Here is a 20,393-nt window from a genome sequence, read left to right as displayed (position 1 = left end):
TCATCCTTCAAACGGTCCAGCCAATCACATAGTGTGACGTCACCAGCAGGCGCCGGAGCCCGAGCCGATCTGTAGATCTGATTCCTACACCGAATCGACTGATCAGCTGCGCTTCGCATCTCCACCTCAGACATTCAACCTGACTCTGATGCGCTCGTTAAAGACCAACAGAGACTAGATTTCTCTCACTGAACAAATAAACACCAAAAGAGGTGATTAGACTATAAATGTGGGCATCATTATGATAATATGATGTATCTTGCTTGATATGTGGAGTAGAAAGACAATATTGTGATGTCTTTATTGTGTTTTGGGGTGAATGTGACTGAAAAAAAAAAACGGTACAAACGTTCACATTTTGTTAACCATTGTTTTGGGAAATTTGATTGAATAAATGACATTTTTTGTAAGGCAACCTCGTTTTTTTCCATACTTTACCAGTCTTAGCAGCTTGTAGAAACAATATTTATTGCTTTATATAAAGAAATACAGTTAATATTATGCAGAATTTAGTTCAGCCTTATGGTCCGGCCCTCCACAAAATTTTCTGTTTCTCATGTGGCCCTATGGGAAAAAAAAAATAATTGCCCACCCCTGGGGTAGATCTTCCCTTGAGGAGCAAAACCTGGTCGTTTGTTTGTTTGATTTTCCTGCTGTAAACAATTTGTTTACAACTTTTTGTTTATTTTCATTTAAATCATGTCTCCTTCCTCTGTCGGTGGATTTCAGTTCTGATTTTGTTTGAAAGAACTAGAACTTCTGTACAACGTTTGGTCATTTGTACTATCAAATTTTTGCTCGCAAATTAGTAATTAGGTCAACTTAACAACTCATCTGACTAGAATTGTATCTCCTCTCTCATTTATCATGCGAATTCAGTTCTGATTAATGTTTTGAGTAGATCTTCCCTCGGGGAACAAAATTTAGTCCTTGTGTTGATTTTTCCTGTTGTAAACAATCAGTCGTGGAGGTTGGTTCTCGCTCAGTTCTGTTTGATGTTTTGGTAGTCATGGTGGTTTTGGTGGCAGGCCAGGTGAGCTGCTCCGTTCTTGAAGTTCCGGTTTTCTTCCCAAACGTGCATCATAATTGTTCGTTGTTTTCCTTCATCAGGTGATCATCCCCCCCCCCCCCCCCCCCCCCCCCCCCCAAACCTTCACGTTTGAAAGATTTCATGAGGTTAACTTGTGCTCTACTTGTGGTCAGTCGGCACAAAAAAACCTGGTTGACGTGTCTGTTTGCTTCGTATCCCCCTTTAAATAAAGTTTGCAAGACGATACATCCTGAACAAATTTGTAGCCGCCTGCTTCATCTATGTCACAGAGCGTCCGTGAACTTACCAGTGTCGTCAGTACGGCAGCCGGAAAGAATTTTAACGCTCTTGCTAAGTTTGGTGTGAACATACCACGACAGAGAAAGTGGAAAACGCACAGTCCTCTGTCTTGAGGATTTTCCTGTATTGGAAAGTGTTCCATCTGTACAGCTGATGCTTTAGAAATGTATTAGGAGGAGAGCGTTAATCTAAAAATTGATTTATTCCAGTCGGCACGAATATCAGAGCTGCTGTTCTAGAAAATGAATCAAAGGAACAATGCTGTGGGATAGTAATCATTGGTTTTTGACATGTCAGTGATGCCGATAGCAGGGTTATCTGCTTTTACATAAACCCGTTACTGAATTTCAGTAACAGCTACTCCACTACACGATGAGTATAAATGTGCTTTAAAATGGGAAGATGTGTCAGATGCGGTATTGGTGGTAATCCCACATCCACTCCAGTTATAGTTCGATGAAGATGTTTGAGAAATGTGGTGTGGCGTCATGTCTTGCTCGAGTATAATCTAAAACGCATGTTGCTTTCTCACTCTCTAGTCTGTGGTCCAGGCATCGACATCGGAAATGAGATCGGCGACTTCAGGAAGCTGGAGAACTGCACTGTGGTCGAGGGCTACCTGAGGATCCTGCTCATCGGAAACAAGAACCCCAATCAGGAGGTCTTCCGCACGCTCAGTTTCCCCAAGCTGACGATGATTACAGACTATCTGCTCCTGTTCCGCGTCCCCGGACTGGACAGCCTGAGCACGCTCTTCCCGAACCTCTCGGTGATCCGAGGCCGCAATCTCTTCTACAACTATGCACTGGTCATCTTTGAGATGAACAACTTGAAAGACATCGGTCTCTACAGCCTGCGCAACATCACCCGCGGCGCCGCACGGATCGAGAAGAACCGGGAGCTCTGTTACTTGGACTCCGTCGACTGGTCTCTTATCATGAACGCAGACCTGAACTTCATCGCTGGAAACAAGCCGACCAAGGAGTGTGCAGACGTTTGTCCAGGGCTCGCCGAGGACAATCCACTGTGCATTCAGACCAAACTCGGTGGCGTCTCAAACTACCGCTGCTGGACATCCAACCACTGCCAGAAAGGTAAGAGCTGGTGGAATAGGCAGTAGGTTTAGTAATCATTTACTGCACTTTCTGCTACAGATGAACTACTTCATATTTTTAATCGTATTTCGAATCCAGAAACGTGTACACGATATACAGACCTCCCGCTGATGTCTCGAGTATTCTCCCTCTTTGGAATAAAAATAACAGCACTTTATTTTCAGTCCATCGCTTCAAGTGTTTTTATAGACCGTTTATTGGAGCGTGGGATTTGCTGACCATAGCTCAGATCTAGTCGTGTGTGTGTGTCTGCCTTAACTAGACCCAGTTCTTCATCTCTCTGACTAACGTTTACATGTTTTCGTTAACAAACGAGGTGGAACACAACCCGAGAGCTGTTAAAGGATCCGAGGTGACAAAGTGCGGCAGGACTAACCATATGTCCGAAACCACACCCTGCGCACTTTATAGTGCTCTATTTTTGGAGATTTGCCATTTTGTAGACGTGTCTCAGAGCACAGTGGAGAATATCCAGCACACTTATGAAATTCCAAAAAGCACTGCAGTGGGTCAGTGTCCAAACAGCGTACGTCAGCTGATACAGAAAGGCCCATAATGCACTTTCGGCACTAAATAGGGAGTTTAGCCTCAGGAAAGTTTTTCCATCAATTTACCAGAAAATACAAAACTAGGCTTGCGTGAGCTCACAGTTTAATCATTGCTACACAATCTTACACCGCCGTCATGTCCAGTGGAACTTGGTCTGATCGTATTATAGGAGTAATTGTTCGAGTTTGTCTTTTAGCTCTGGAGTTTACTCTGTAAAATGGTAAAAATGCACACGATTTTACTCTAAATTCCCTTGTTACGTTTGCATTTACTTTGAAATATCTTGTTAAAACACCATTTCAAGCACCAAGCCGACCACAGTTAATCTGAAGCATGGGTAATCGAGCCACATGTCAATTTCAGAGTACAGGAGTTCATAGTAATGGTTCCAAAAGCTGAAAACAAAAAGAAATTAAACAGAAAAATGGTGAAACGTACAAAAGAAAACTTATGCTCCAATCTGGCTATTATTATTATTATTATTATTATTATTATTATTATTATTATTTAAAAAATAAAACTAATGAAAAGCGTCGTCTACTCAGTCCAAATGAAGTACTGGGCGAAATCTGTGTCTCAAAAAATTCATAACACCAGTCATCTGATTCACCTAAAAAGCCGTTTTTTCATGATTAAAGCAGCCAGAGATGATGGTGAAATTGTACAAGAGCAGTAAGTAGCTGGTGTGGTTTAAAGTGTGTGTAATGAACATTACTAGGTATAAAAAGCTCGTTAAATGTTGAATTGGTTCATAATACGATGCTCTACACAAACTTGTGGTCGTCATGATTTCTGACTAATGATTCTCAACAGCACTGCTCCATGACTTTAGATCCCCAAGTGAAATTTTTCTGTTCTGGATGATTTTTAAATCGTTAAGTGAGATTTTTGTTAACGGTAAATCTCGATCAAGGAAAAATAAAATAAAGCACCAAGTCACAACCAGTCTGACAGGGACCAAGAGAGACAGTTTAAAGTGCATATCAGGGATAAATTCAGGAGCAAGATCAATGTAGGTCTCCTATTTTATATTAAACTTTGGTCAGATATCTGTAACATTCTGCATTTTGTGCAATTTTTTTTTTACCTTGCGCAATACCAGAAAAATTCAGTTGAAATCAAGCCATTTGAGGCGAATTGGTCCACCTCTGAAAAAACTTGGCATTTGGATTTCCCGGCAAACATTGATTTTCGTGACGTCGCGTGCGGGACGCCTCCCTCTGAATCCTACGTCAGCGCTGGTTTGTTTATGAGAAAACGACCTGGTGGTTTTCTGCAAATTTCTTCAACGTTATCACGTAATTATTAAAATGGTTAACAGATGTATCGTAGGAGGGTGTAGCAACACCAATCTTGATGGGATTAGTACTCATCGTTTTCCAAAAGACCGGACAATGAGAGAGAAATGGGAGCGCTTGGTCTACACAGGCTGTGCACTGAAACCGTGCAAAGCTCGCGCAGCCTGCTGGCGCTTCCGCAGGTAACGTCACGAATCTGGCTCCAGACTGCCTTGGGATTTTTCCAGACGCGTTTTGCTATTTTATTTTTTTCTGCTGTAGACAGATGGCCTTGTGCAAAATTACCCTTCTGGATGAGTGTGTAAAGGGACATACTTTCATATAAAAAAAACAAAAAACACGAAATTGGTCCAGAATATGCACTTTAATGCAAACATCGTGTAGCAGATAAAATCCAAGAGTTGGAGAAGGCGCTTGTAACACTTCTGAGTGCTGCCACGAACCACAGCGGTGTGTCAGACTACAACCTTACAACTTTAAAGATTCATTTGCTAAAGAGTGCCAAGTAATACACGAAACCATAAGTAATGCAAGCCACCTATCATATCCTATGTAGAAAAGATCATAACGTTTAATGGCACACGAGAGAGAGAGAGGAAACGCACTTACACAAAGGCACGCATTTATATTTATATGTACACCATTCACGCCAAGAGGGAGAAAGCTGAGGGAATTCATTTATAGCGTGATAATGGTGTGCATTTGAAATGAGTTGTTTCTTGTCTTAACAGTTTATATATTATTTATTTATTTTTTGCATTAATTACACACAATACTGTGTGAAGGTCTTTGGTACCCTATCTTTTTTTTTTTTTTTCCCCATACAAACTTTGTTATAGACTTCTATTTTATGACGTCTACATTATCGAGTCAGTATAAAAACATTTTCGAGTCCAAACGTTCATTTTCCAGCACAAAATTAAATATCTCATCTCATTATCTGTAGCTGCTTTATCCTGTTCTACAGGGTCGCAGGCAAGCTGGAGCCTATCCCAGCTGACTATGGGTGAAAGGCGGGGTACACCCTGGACAAGTCGCCAGGTCATCACAGGGCTGACACATAGACACAGACAACCATTCATACTCACATTCACACCTACGGTCAATTTAGAGTCACCAGTTAACCTAACCTGCATGTCTTTGGACTGTGGGGGAAACCGGAGCACCCGGAGGAAACCCACGCGGACACGGGGAGAACATGCAAACTCCACACAGAAAGGCCCTCGCCGGCCCCGGGGCTCGAACCCAGGACCTTCTTGCTGTGAGGCGACAGCGCTAACCACTACACCACCGTGCCATCCACAAAATTAAATATTACAGAAAAAAAAGTTTGTATCCGAGCAGCATATGACATAAGGGACCACTTTTCAGATTAAAAAAGAAAACATAATGAAGGCGACTGGGTTTTGGTGCAAAATTAAGAAGAAAGTGTGATGGTGTCCAGAAGAACTGTGGCTGGTTCTGTAAGCTGCTCAGTAAAACCTACAGCTCATTTCCTTATCAAACTGCACTCACTGGACCTGAGACGACTATTTTAAAAGCAAAGGGTCGTCTTACACCAAATCAACCTTTTCATTTATTATGGCTTACTACTGGTGGTGTTTTTTTTTTTTTTTTTTTTTTTTAAATTAAATGTTGAAACATTTCATTATTTAAGCCATTTTTGGTCTACAGCATTTCTTTACATGTACTTGAGACTTTTTGCACAGCACCGTATTTTGAAAGTGTTTGTTTCCAGACACCTTTTTATTCAAATAAATATGTGGAGGTTTGTAAGCATCACATACAAATCTTGGACCCTTTTTTCTTTTTGCTCTCAAAAAGGGTTTGCTTTTCATATTTTATTCCTGTGTAGGCACACTTGACACTTCTTTTGTCTTTTATTCAAGTGATGCATTTAGTTATGAACTCAACTATGACCTGTAACGCCCAACAAATTACAAACTAGATCGATAACATTTTGTACATCTGTATTCTCTTTCGTCCTAATTTGTTCACCTGCTGATTCCCACCTCCCAGCCGACTCCTCTTACTTCAGCTCTCCGTCAGGGAGGATGAAGGCTAGCATGCACCTAGCCTGGGCCCGCCCATCCTAAGTGTGACGCAACACGAGGGCCTGTTGCGAGCTTAGTCTGGCCAAGCAAGCTATCTACAGCTCTTCCAAGCTCCTGAAAAATCGGGAACCAATCAACTTTGAGCATCTCCAACGGCCCTGGGTAGAGGCGTGTTCAAGGCACTGACGTAGTAGAACTGCGACCGGAAGCCATAGATTGTTTACAGAATCTATGCCGGAAGCGCTTCATTCACTAGAAACATTACGAACATGGAGCAAGTTCTCATTGAAAACGGAGCAAAGAGCAGCCCTGGAGGTATTTACTGAAAGGAAGGACGTTTTCGCCTTGCTCCCGACCGGCTTCGGTAAGAGTTTAATCTACCAGTTAGCCCCGCTAGTAGCCAAATCAATGGGGCTCAGCGAGAATCCTATCATCGCGTCACATACGTCAGAGGAAAGAGTGATGTGATTGGTTTAGGCTTCATCACAGCCTTTTCTGGCTTCGACCAGTAGCAAACTGAGGCATTTCAGGGAGGCGGGTCAACCACGGGCTCTGGGAAACGGTTGGGCTGAATATCTTGGCCAGATCAATAGCTCGTAGAGCTTTGAAGTCGCGTTAGCCAGACTATGTTTATGTAGGCTTAAATTCTGTTACTGAAAGTGTGTTATGTTTACAGTGAAGGACTGTGCGCACTTTATTTTTTTTTACTTAATACAAGAAAGTAATGGATGCCAGCATTTTTGCCAAAATGGTATTTTATTTTCCATTGTTTAGGCAGCTTCAGCATCATACTGTGAGATTCTGTTCAAATTGGTTTTTTTTTTTTTTTTTTTTTTCTTCTCTGAAGCCTGAGCCATTTATTTTATTAGTTTATAATTATTGTTTAATTTAGTCTTCAGGAGAGACTGCCTGCACACAGTACTAGTATTAATAGTTTTTTTTTTTCTTACATGAAAGCTGAGGCATTTATATTATATTTTAAGGTAACTTCATGTTGTGCTGTGAGGTTCTCTGCACTTTAACTTTTGAACCAACAGGTGCATTTGGATAAGTAAAGCCTATTTTTCTGCATTTTTGTAGTCCTGGTAATCTTTTATTGGTAAAGTTGTTTATAGGACCATTTCTCAGTGTTTATTTTTTTTTTTTAATCAATAGTTTTTCAGTAATAACTTTAATATTTAACATGTCACTCAATTTTAAATCACAAAAAGAGAAAATCGCAACAATTTCTCGCAACTTTCACTTCCTCCCGCAATGTAATCGCAACTAAAACCTCAAAACCACCGCAACTTTCATCGCAACCATTAAATACCATACAGGAGCCACAATGAATAATTAGACAACAACCGTTAATCAGTGGAGGATATATATTCAAAGTTAATAATTTAAAAATGAAAATATACTGTATAATTTTAATTTTCTGGTTTTCAATTTCTCATAAATTAATGATGGATGGAGTCCAATTTTTTTTCTGCAGTGAATTGATTTTTGTGTTAAACTAATTTCACCAGAATTACTTTATTACAAATAGTTTTTGTGGGGTTTTTTTTTCTCAAATTTTTCTTCGGACAAGTCAACTTCACATTCGGACAAGTACATTTCCTTTCAACTTGCCCGACAGGACAAGTGGTTTCAAAAGTTAATGTAGAGCCCTGCTACGCATAATGGGTGCCAAGCTTTTGACCAGTCACAGTGCATCTTAATCGCCCTGCTGTGGTGGTGTAATTATCTCTGCGGGAACCAAACAATGGCGCAGTCTAAGCTGAGGAAGTTTTTTGAGCAGTTTTCTTGAAGCACTGAAGGTGATTTAAGGGCTGAAACGGCCACGGGGGGAGGCACACTCAGAGCCCCGAACGTCCCCAAGCACATCAAGCAGTGTCAGTAAAAAAAAATGCCAAAATGAAAGTGCTGTCAGCTAACAAGCAATTGAAGGGAGCTACGTTTTGGGTGGCATGGCGTGTTGAGTCCCCTTGGCTGGCTAACGTATGATGAAAAACGTGGCGCCATCCTGTGTTCGGTTTGTAAATCGACAGGAAAATCGAATTCCTTCACTGTTTTTGTTCCAAGACTCTTCTCGACTCTGTTCAACTGTAAATGAAGTTTTCTGTTGAAGTCAGGCTTGTACTACTCGAGTCCAGGACTTGAGCACTGATGACTCGGACTCGTTCGTTAACTGCATTCAGACTCATAAATTGGAGACGAGGACTCGGATTTTTTTATTTTTTTGTCACGTACCATAATTTGGCAAAAGATATTTATATCTACGTTAACTTTTGTACTAATTTCGTGCGAGTGTGTCACACCTGTGCACCTTGGCATGTGTATTAGACTCTCGGGTGCGCGCCGGACAGCGCGTGCACCAAGCGGACTCTCTCACGCACGCCATAAACAACTTGCACCTGCACAGGATTAAGGCACAATCAGCACAGCTATATTAAAAATTGTGGAAAAACACATACTTTGCGAAGTATTGAGTTGTGTTGCTGACACATTACCGAGCCTTATTTCCTTGTTTGGTTTTAGGATCCCTGATTTCCTGTTTCTTGTCTTTTGATTCTGCCGAGTCTACGATGGCCTGTTTGTGCCTCGCTCGACCTGTCGCCCGTTTTACGATTTTGCCTGCCGTTCTGGATTGTTTACCTGTCTTCACTTTGTATTAAGCCTCAGTCACAACCAGCCGTACGTGCTTCTACGGCCGGTCTACGTGCAAAAGAAACGCATGGAGGGCGCGCGTGTGACGTGCTGATTTTCGAGCCGCAGACCGGCCGCAGAGGTTCTTTGTCATGTCAAACTCTACGGGCGCTTACGTTTTTTTTTTTTTTTTCAGGTTGCAAGACAAACTTACGGCCAACGTGCGTCTTTCTCCATGAACAAAAAAACCGCAGCGATTTTGGGGAAACGCCAAAATGTCCGGTTGTGACCTAGGCTTTAATAAACACACCACCTGCACTTGCATCTGTCTCCCAACCATCTCTGACAGAATACTTCGCACTCCCTGACAAAGAGAAGCACATTCATCTGTTCATACGTCATGTTCAGGAACAAAGGGGAACTGAAGTCATTTTAAAACTTGCTTCATTTCTTAACGTGCTATTCAACTACGATTTTGGTTTTATTAACCTTATATCGTGACCCGTATTGGCATATTGTATTACACTTTTCGGTTTTTAGCCATGCTGAATGTAGTTCATTTGGTCCACGGCAGGCGTCGCTTATCCGCGCAATCTTCACAAGACTTGCGCGAGACTTCAAACGTGAAGTGTCAGCGCCACCATTTTGAAAACCGTTTACACAGCGGCCAGATCGCCATGTCATTCCAATTTAGATTAATTTCGAGTTTTGCCAGCTTCATCAGTGATGGAGATTCTTCCATACGACTTCCAACCAACGTGGAGTAGAGAAGAGTTGGAAAGACGACAGGATAAGGACGAGTCCGTCACGCTGGTATTTACGTCATTACTGTCGCACAATTAAAACGTGCCAGGTCAGGCGGCTGGTGGGTTTTCAAAATAATAAATACATGCATGTATTTTTGTGATAAATCCATATTATACTGAGCGCATTTCCCACATAATCCTCACTAAGGTTTCGGACAGCGCTACAAAATGGCGTCCACACTATATAGTGCCCTATATAGTGAGTAGGGAGCGATTTCGGACACAGGGAAAACTTCCGGCTTGATTACGTCAGCATTCGAAGGAAGGCGTGTGCGTCTTTTGACAATGTTGGCAGACGTCGGTCACTTTGGTTTCCGCTGTACGTTTTGCTTCCATCCTACGATGTCTCGCACAGGTCTCGGCGAATCTTGTTTACGGCCGTTGCTTTGACGTATGGACTGATGTATGTTTCAAAAACTCATAACTTGCTATAGCAGCGACAAACTAGCTGTCAGAAATGCATTCCTACATTTTATAAAATGACAAATAGAATTTTGATGATAAATTTGCTTTCAGTTCTCCTTTAATTGCGCTCAAACAGCCACCGTCAAATGGTGCAGTTGGAGTCTTGGACTCGGATTCGACCTTTTTTTTTTTTTTTTTTTCCCTCAAATAAATGACTTGAACACTGGGGACTCGAGGTTTAGTGACTCAACTACAACACTGGTTGAAGTAAAGGGAGTCCTCATACCTCTTTTTGAATAATTCCATGCTAAAATAACCTTAAGTAAAGCCTAGGTCACAACTGGACGTACGATTTTTTTTTTAGCCTTGCGATTTTTGGCGTTTCCCAAATCGCTGCGTTTTTTTTGTTCGTGGAGAAAGACGCACGTTGGCCGTAAGTTTGTCTTGCAACCTGAAAAAAACGTAAGCGCCCATAGTTTGTTTGACATGACGAACCTCTGCGGCCGGTCTACGGCTCGAAAATCAGCACGTCACACGCGCACCCTCCGTGCGTTTCTTGCGTTTTTTGCACGTAGTTGGCCGTAGGAGCACGTACGGCCGGTTGTGACCGAGGCATAAGCTCAAACTAGCTTGATGGTGCACAGGCTGCCCAAAATCAAGCCTTTCTTATTAGAGGCTGGAGTGGAGCCCAAATTTTAGATGTATGAAGAGCCCTAGCTGTATCTGTACAAATATTTGAATTGTGCCAGTTTGGTTGGTATAAACCTGTATTAAGTCCACTTTAATAAGGGAAAAAATACAGACTAAGAAAAAGTGAAGAATACTACTTTATTTTTCAAGGAAAAAAGTTGAGTGTTTTTCAGAACCGGGGGGAAACCCTGTACACGTGTTGGTCGAGGCGCGTCTGGTTAATTAATGTGTACGAATGATGGATGACTTTTTCAGAATCAGCGTCACGCGAGTACAAGTCCAACACAAAACCGTTATGTAAAACTCTCCTACTTTCTTACTGCAGTCACTTTGAGTTTGAAGGTAAGGAGAGGAAAAAAACGATCATAGCTGAAACGTGTGCCAGCGACTTGCGTTCCTGCCCCCCGGGAAGTCATCCACTGGTCTGTTTCACTTAGTCTGTGTTAATATACTTAACTATCCCACCATATTTTATTACATAAGCGTAGCTATCATTTCATAGTCTAGTCGTAAGCGAGAGCGGTCTCTGCGCAAGTCTCTGACATCACTGGAAGTGTCATGTCTGTTGCTTGTTCTGAATTTTAGCAGTGTAACATCAGTCGATCAGTAATTTAAAGGTCTGTGCGCATAAGACTGGTTCAAGCTGGCTTTTATGATCTAATTTACAGCAAATGACACAGTAAGTGCAGGAAAAATTCTTTCAGAGATGTTTGAGTGTGTAGACAGGATTTTTCAACGGGGGGGGGGGTCACACACTGACTGGCAGCTTGAGTACGTTATGTAACAAAATAATTACCATTACTAGTTTTAGGCAGCTTAGAAACCGGCTCTTCCATTATTGCGGTTTCTTCCACGTTTTCTTGGTGTTGCGTTCTAGAAACGGCACTAAAACTTAGCTTTGAAGCCACAAAATGCAACTTTGATGGAAAAAAATGTATAATAAATTGCGTACCTCTCCATGTCGAAAGAAGGAGGAAAGTTTCGCTTGTTTTGACATGGCGAATTATTAACACGAGGAGATGCTCGTAATTCGCAACTAAAAAGACTGCAGCGACACTGGCAGCTTGACCATGCTTTCAGTCCTGTGTGCCTTGGCCCGCGCACCTGAAGGTGCGCCGCAGGCTGCGCACGCGCCTAACGAGCTCCAGTACGTGCACTGTCAACAAATCACCTGCCTTTAATCAGCGAACTATGTTTAGACTATTTAAGGACCGCGTCCATGCAAGGACGATGCGAAGTATTACGCTGCGTCTCGTGTGCCTAATGGTGTATTCACACCTACGTTGTTTGGTCCGGACCAAACGAACCAAATTTCCCTTGGTCCGGACCTTTTGGGTTGGTCTGAATACAAACCACCGAACTCTGGTCCGGACCAAACAAGCGGACCGAGACCGAGCTGCAAGGTCGGACTCGGTCCGGCCCAAAGGAACCCTGGTGCAGATCTTTTGGAGGTGTGAAAGCAGACCGGACCTAATCCGACAGTTTTGCTTTTTTGTACCTCGGGAGCTTCCGTCGTTTGTCGAGCATTATGGGAAACAGAGTCTTGACACTCCACCGCAAAGTGCAAACACTGTTTCAGTTGTCAAGGGAACCTTACAACAGTCGTTCAGTCATTCAGACCAGTGGTAGGCTAGACTACAGAGTACAAAAAATGAGTAGGGGGCAAACGTGGGCCGAGGAAGAAACGCGTACCCTTGTGGATATATGGGCAGATGTCCACATATCTGAGCTTTTGGAGAGAACACACAAACATGCCGACGTGTTTGCTGTATTCAGTGAGAAAATGAAGGAGAAGGGGTTCACGCGCTCCCCAGAACAATGTCGGCTAAAAGTGAAGAAACTCCGTCAGACCTACATTAAAATCAGGGACATTCTTTCAAAAAGTGGCGGTACTAGCGACGCAAAAAAGAAATTCCTCTATTGCGTGAAGAGCCAGAACTGTCACAACATGATGTGCGCTCATCAGCGCTATCCTCCGTAGCCGCCTTGCCCTTTGTCGTCGTCGTTGATAAATTACTTGTACAACAGCATAGTAATCGCACAATTGTGAAAACAGTAAAAACTGGAAAAAACATATAGCTTTGATGACATTAAAAAGAATAACAGCACGGAAAGCCACCATGACTACTTTTGAACTTAACGCTTTGTGCGCGTGTCGTCTCTGACCAATAGCTGAACGACCTCAGGGCGTGTGGCTTTGTTGACGGATTTTGGTCCGCTTACTAAAATGTACAGTGTGAAAGCGAACCGCACCAAAATGGAAAAAATAAAAAAAACACTTGGTTCGGACCAAAGCAAGTGAACTATCGAACTATCCTGGTCTGAATACACCCCTAGAGAGCCTTGTTTCCTGTTCTTGTTGACCACCTGGTTTTTCGACTCTTGTATAGTTTTGCCTCTGATATTCTGTCTGCGCCTCGATTGACCTCCTGCCTGTTTCCTCGATTACGACTTTGCCTGCTGTTTCGGACTCTTTGCCTGTTGTGTGCGTTTAACGCACTTTATGCTCGTATCACACGGTGTATTATTTAACATATCGTCACTTGCATCCGCCTCTCCCGCACACGCTCTGACAAACTGGGTTTTCGTGTCCAAACCACAGGAAGTCAAGGTTATAGAAACCCTAAAGGCCAATTTATGCTGACAACCCAGTCCTCGCAGATAGCGTTGCAGACAGTGTCTGCGTAGCCCCCCCACCTTCGCAGACGCTCTGCGTGCACCTCCCAAAAATTGTGACCACCGCAGAAGCCTCGCAGACAAGAGGGCTCTGATTTGGTCCACTCTACATCCGCTGTACACGCACTTCTGCTTCCCTACTTTCCCGGTTTGGTTTGTTTTCACGACCGCCATTTTTAAAAACACGAGCGAAGATGGAGCAGCACGAAGAGCGGTTGATCGAGGAAGTACGGACATCTATACGACTCCAGTTCTAGTCATTTTAAGTAACCGGAGGATAAATACTCCACTAACCACACCCACCAACTACTCCTAGCGATTTCGTGACTTCGTGCCCCCTTGCGTTGTAGCGGTGAATAACATCGCGCACGCCTATTACTCCCCGCTCAACGATAAATTACAACTGTCTGCGAAAAGCTGTCTGCGAAAGCCTTGTCGCAAGAGCATGCAGAGGCCTTAATGAGGCTGAGGTAACAATCTAGTTTAAAAAAAAAAAAAAAAGTTAGAAAAATTACAGTGGGCACTTTTCTAATATTCTTATCCGGCTATTGAAAAAATGTACGGTCCGACAAAGGGGGGTCACGCGCACCCCAGGACCCCCACCTAGCTACACTCCTGGTAGAATTGAGCACCGCTTCAACCAGCAGACTTATTTCAAGTACTTTATGGTCCTAGGTAATGAAAAGTCGCTATGAAGTCACTATTTAAATCATCGAATGAACAGATTTCTGTAAAAACGACTGTGTACTATGCAGAGTTTAAAAGTACAGTGTCGCAGGTACAGTGAGGTTTGCAAGATGCTTGGTCTCTGCCTCAATGGATCATGGGATGTTATGGTGCGTCTGTCTTTGAGGGGAAAACTATGTAGCAGTTCCTCCTGCCTTCTATGTAATTACCTTGTTTTTCTTGGGCACAGATGTTTCTTGAAGGGCTTGTGGTGGTTTCCCGTCAGCCTGCCTGGCCTTTCTTCTCCGTGTGTCTTTAATTACCCGCTCAGGCCTTTGAGCAGAATGCACCATCTCTATGCATTTAAGCCCAGTTTAGAACAGATAAAGCTTTGCATTATACATTTCCTCTTCCTGTCGGGATGGAAATTAAACTTTTTTTTTTTTTTCTTCGTTCTGTTCACTTCAGTTGTGTTTTGTCTTACAGAGGTGAAAATTAAATATCTGACAGACAGGAGTAATGAAAATAGATTTCACCGGTCGTGTGATGAACTTGCAAGCTTCTCATGTCGTTTGATGTTCGTTGATCGCACATGGGTGCTTGGTGTATGTTGGAATTATTTTTTTATTCAAGTAGAGCGGTTTTAGCCATTAAATCAACTCTCTTATGTAACGCGCACAAAAACTGAGGTATGTAACTTCATTGTTATAAAATTTTTGCCCCCAGTTTTTTTTTCTTTGTCATCAGCCAGCTCATCTATGCCTCTAAACTCAGAGAGGGTGAAACTACAAAGCCTGCTTCTTTGCGTGAAGACTTTTAATCTGCTGTTAATACTGTAACACACCTGGAGGAATATGTTCTCTGTCTTATCTGTGAAGATACTCAGTCGTCCAGGTACATAGTAATCTGTGGTTGGTAGAAGAGAGCAACTGGACTTGCTTGAAAAGTCTTGAAGACGTTTCTTCAAGTCTTGCTTTTCAAGCAAGTCCAGTTGCTCTCTTCTACCAACCACAGATTACTATGTACCTGGACGACTGAGTATCTTCACAGATATGTTTCTACACACTTTGGGATGAGTTCCCTTCGACTAGGGCGGGAGTATGAGAGGACTTCCAGAAAACTGGCAGACATCTTAGCCAGAGAGGATCGTTCAATTTTGTCAGCCTGGAACGACCATCACTGAACAGAGGTGGGTGTCTATGACATCTATCAGCCACCTTCAATGCAGCCATCAGTATTCTGATTTGGATTCTATTATGATCCATGAGAGGATAAATACTGGATACTCCCTATTAGACAGACAGAACTGATGATGCCTTTCGGACGAGAGGCGAAACGTCTTCAAGACTTTTCAAGCAAGTCCAGTTGCTCTCTTCTACCAACCACAGATTACTATGTTCTCTGTCCTCTTCTGCATACATGAGCTCACAGATGCCCGTGATTGGCTAGTGTCCCTGTGATTGACAGGTGAAGGAGAGTACGTCATCCTTCACACCCAGAGAGCACGGTCAGTTTTGTTCCCTTGGCTCCCAGCTAGCTGTGGTTTCTCTGGGGTTTGAGCTTGCAGCCTTTTGGATATAGGCCAAAGCTTTTCTGATTGGTAAGAAGGTGTTGATTAATTTTCTGAGAGAGCTTGTACAGCACGGGCGATTGCTCTAAGACAACGAAGGAGGCTCAGCCTCCTCTGAAAATGACGAACATCGTGTCGGATGAATTGCGCTAGGCTTATGTTATAGCCGACCTTATAACATTGCTATTTCAGATCCAGAATCATAAATATATGTGCTCAACCCAACTACAGTGCGAAATCATTCCGTTATAACTTTCCCCAGTTCGCCTAATGTGTGCGTGAGTTTTTCCCCCTCGTGACAACGCGATGTAGCCCAGCCTCAGTGGACTTCAATGGCATTTGGGAGCTCTGCGCTTTTCAATCTCAAAATGCAAGACGGTTATTGGACAAATACTGCGAAAACGCACGCCCCACGGACTCCCAGCCTCACAGTGGGAGGGACATGGCAAAGCTTTCCGCGAGGAGACTGGTGATTGGTGAAAGCGGCCGGATATTTTCTTTGATTGACAGCTCGTTTCAACTATAGACAGGCAGCGGTGAATTTCAGTTCAGTCCCATGCGGATTCGCAAGTGCTGTGGTGTATTGTAAGAGATCAGCTTACATTTCGATTTCATTCATTACATACGGTTTCTACCAGCTTTTTTAGTTTGTATATATTTTCATTGTAAATAGTGTAAATATGGTGTTGTCAAGTTTGCTATCTTGGTTCCAGAAATTTCCTTGATTTGAGTGACTGAACTTGAACTTGAGGGGGCTAGTCAGCTAGCAAGAAAGCTGCGCACGGATGCCAAGCATTGCTGATTTAATTTTGGCGAAGCCATTTGCCAGTCTTCCTTTCGAGGAAAAAATTAAAATGAAAGAGCAGGGTAGACCAACGCCTCAAATTGACTTGGTGAAAAAGGTAGGGAATAATACTCGTTCCTTTCAGCTCTCCTGGTACGAGAAAGTGAATTGGCTAACAGCAAGTGACCCACATCAACAACAGTAAATAGGCTACTTTTAGTAATATGTCATGGATGGACCAAAAATATAGAATCTATTTAAAATGTTTATGCTGAGTATATTATATTGGAATATATATTTCTCTGGATATGAATTAAACACAGCTACAATTTGGAAAACATTTTTAAACAAAAACACAGCCGAGAACATTTCACACTACAGACCTGGATTAAAAGTGAAGGGTTATCAAAATTTGTCAATAAAACATTTCTCAGTCAAAATAAGTAAAATATAGGGAAAGTGTCATTGAATGAAATGTGTGGCACCCAGCTCTATGTTTGGCTCCCCAAGGTCAGTGCTTGTGCCTATTCCAGAACACTCTGCTGTTACTGCTGAGGTTCCTGACAAAGAGCTGCTTTCAATAATGATCAATTTTTAAACAACATGCCACAATTTTAAAATATAAAATGTTAAAATATCCCCGCCCCCAACACCACCATCATGTATATTGGACAGTAGGCTAATGGGCCAAAAGAACCTGTTATTTCACAGTTTGTGACCCTGCCAACAATCAGCCAGATCAGAGGCAAGAGTATGGGCAACATTGATGTGTTTTTTCTTTTAAAATCTGGAAATATCGTAACCGACCAGCCTCCCCTGTTTGAAAGACTACCAGCCGCCACTGTTGTACAGGGACTTGTTGGTCAGACAACTTCCACATAATTCTTTAACAAAGAAATTGGATGGGTTTTTCTTATTTATTTATTTTATTTTTTTTGGACGGAAACTTTAGTGTCAGTGCTTTGTCAGAGTCAGTACATTTCCCAATAGTATACATTTTCTGGTTTCTCAATACCGTGTGTTTTTTTTTTTTTTTTTTGTGGTTTTATTAACTTCAAGAGAAAGAACAAAGATCTGTCAGGAAATGAATGACTGTTTATAGCTGACTAACTGATACCAGGAACTGACTTTTTCTTTCCACAGCATTAACCGTTACTCTAAATGGATAAAATGTACATACTTCTGAATGAATTAAAATGCAGGAGTATAAAAAGAATAAAACACCTTGGAAAATGGTGAACAACTTCGTGGTCAGGTTGCATGACACCTCCCTGTCTTTGATTGATTGATTGATTGATTGATTGTTTTCCTGTAACACCATGCCGTGAAGTGTTTTTATTCCTTGTGCGTTTTCTAAATGGCATTTCAGATGTATTATTAGGCTCTGGTGCAGTCAGGGTCTAATATTCAGTATTTAAATACCATCCCAGCCATGCTGACGTTTTATATCGATGCGTTATTGAAAAATTGCAAACGTGACCAGTGTAACGTGCGAGCAAACTGCATGTACGAATATGTGGTGTTTTGTTCAAGTAAGGAAGATGCATCCAGCTGCTCTTCGAGAACATTCCAGAAGACACGCAGGATCGTCTGTGTGCAGCATCTCCCGGGCCAGTGTGTACACCATGTTCGATACAGTGTGCATGTTTATGACACAAAGCACCAATGTTTTGTGCAGTTCAGGGAAAGTTCAGTGAGCAGTGTGTGTCCAGATGAAGTGTGAGCCGCCTCAGTGGGAGGCCCAGGGGGAGTCGAGGCAGAAGGAAAGCTCTCATCGCTTAACAAGCCGTCTCTGAGTGATCTCATCCGCTCCACATCAGCGCCGGAAACCTTCAGCTCTTGGCCAACACGACGTGGCGAGCTGAAGCCTCGTTTTAATTACTTCCCACATGTTAAAGGCGATCATTCTACACACAGGGCCATACTATAGTGGGGCTTCCTGTTGTGTGTGTGTGTGTGTGTGTGTGTGTGTGTGTGTTTATGCCAGCATACTTCTTTTGAGCTCTGCTCGTGAAGTGATAAAAAAGTGCTCCTTGGATCAAGTGTTGTGTGTCTGCCAGGGCTATTCAGTGCCACGCTGAAGGTCAAAGGGAGTGTCTGCCAAGGAGTGTGTTGATTCTTGTAAAGGCGACAGGATTGAATTTGTCCCGAGTGCATGATAAAATGCGTCTGTACTATATGTAACCAGAAGACTGTCTACTTCAGGCATGAGGTCCCACAAGTCAGGCTCTTTTCGATGAAACTGCCTAGGCACGGTTTCCACATCCCAGAAATATTGTTAATCTGGACATGTAACGATTTCATGATTCGATTTGGTTCAGGATTCAATTTTCCCACATTTTTTGAAAAAAAAAAAATTTAAATAAACTTTTATTTCCCCCCCCCCCCCCCCCCCCCCCCCCGAAATCAACTTTTTGTTTTAAATTCTTTGTCAACTTAAATGTTCCTTTTGTTTATTTACAAAAAAAAAAAAAGAAGCTTTTGTCTCAATTTCTTAATAACAACAATAATTTGAGGATCATGGAAGATGCCCTGGAAGATCATGAAGGCACAGTTTCCATCGGGGGTAGAACCATTACCAACTTAAAGCTCATAAGCAACGGTTTTCAATTTATGCACATTTGAGACTTTATGTTAAACCCTCTGTAATTTTCTTCTGGTCCCAAGAAATATTGTTAATAAGTAATAATTAAAATAATTTGGTGCGGGTCGTGGCGAATTTCTGTTCGGCGATTTTCGTGACCACTCGGCGCGTGACGTCATTCAAGACAAACAAACTGCTTGAGTTGAGTCCACTTCCGTTTACTTGCATTGCCGTTCGGCTTGAGTGCAGACGTGCGTTCGGGAATTTCCAAAGAAAAAACATGCCTTATTGTTGTGCAGTGAACTGTAACAACGGGACCGGTTCAGGAAGAAGTTTTTACCTTTTTCCGAGAGAGGAGAAGAGGCGGAGAGAGTGGCTTGGCTTTTTCCGGAAGAGGCGGAGAGAGTGGCGTGGCTTGGCTTTTTCCGGAAGAGGCGGAGAGAGTGGCGTGGCTTGGCTTTTTCCGGAAGAGGCGGAGAGAGTGGCGTGGCTTGGCTTTTTCCGGAAGAGGCGGAGAGAGTGGCTTGGCTTTTTCCGGAAGAGGCGGAGAGAGTGGCTTGGCTTTTTCCGGAAGAGGCGGAGAGAGTGGATTGTGCGCGTGAAACAAAATCAAGCAGTCAAAGAAGAAACAGACCAGCAACACTCAAGCAAAAAGGAGAAGATTGGAGGTAAACATTTTTACTTTTGCTTGCAATTGACAAGTCCAGAATCCTGAGGGATCCTGTACAATCATTGTGGAAATGAGACAAAGGGATATTTCCTCGCTTGGAGTAGGCTATAATGCCGCGGATGGCGGGCTAATGTGGCCTACCTGCGCGCTGTCAAGTAATCGTTACCTATATCCACTAGGGAGGGCGGCTTAATTATTCTTCAAAAGGGCTCTTATTTAGTATTACGACAAAAGTAAGAATTGATCATAACTACCAGGATAAATCGTTTGGGCGCGAGTCTTGTTGAGGTCCGGGGTCACCGCAATCAGAGTCGGCCGAGTCGCTGTCCGATTCCGAGGCTGCACGGTCAAACCAGTGAGCCACATTCACCGATTGCTTCGCAACGGCCATAGGTTCATACACACATGGTTTCACCTCTCGATATTCAATTTGGAGAGTTCTTACTTCAAAATCGCTATCGCTTTCAGATATTTTACACAACCTCTCACGATCAAAGTCTGTACACGTGTGCTCGGTTAGCAAGTAAACACAGAGCTGCTCCCAGTCTGTTTGCCTTGAATGATA

The 20,393-nt window shown here is 42.7% G+C and overlaps 1 protein-coding gene across 1 annotated transcript in view; it reads left to right on the top strand.

The window, feature by feature from the left end:
• igf1rb (insulin-like growth factor 1b receptor) overlaps nucleotides 1-20,393 on the top strand; it is a 248,431-nt gene that overhangs the window by 16,540 nt on the left and 211,498 nt on the right. Inside the window, exon 2 of the mRNA XM_060941057.1 lies at nucleotides 1,870-2,424. Within this exon, the coding sequence (XP_060797040.1) occupies nucleotides 1,870-2,424 (555 nt within the window). The remainder of the gene's footprint in view (nucleotides 1-1,869; nucleotides 2,425-20,393) is intronic.

This window comes from Neoarius graeffei, chromosome 15, assembly GCF_027579695.1.
Source record: "Neoarius graeffei isolate fNeoGra1 chromosome 15, fNeoGra1.pri, whole genome shotgun sequence".
Lineage (NCBI taxonomy): Eukaryota > Metazoa > Chordata > Actinopteri > Siluriformes > Ariidae > Neoarius > Neoarius graeffei.
This window is presented reverse-complemented; position numbering and strand designations above follow the sequence as displayed.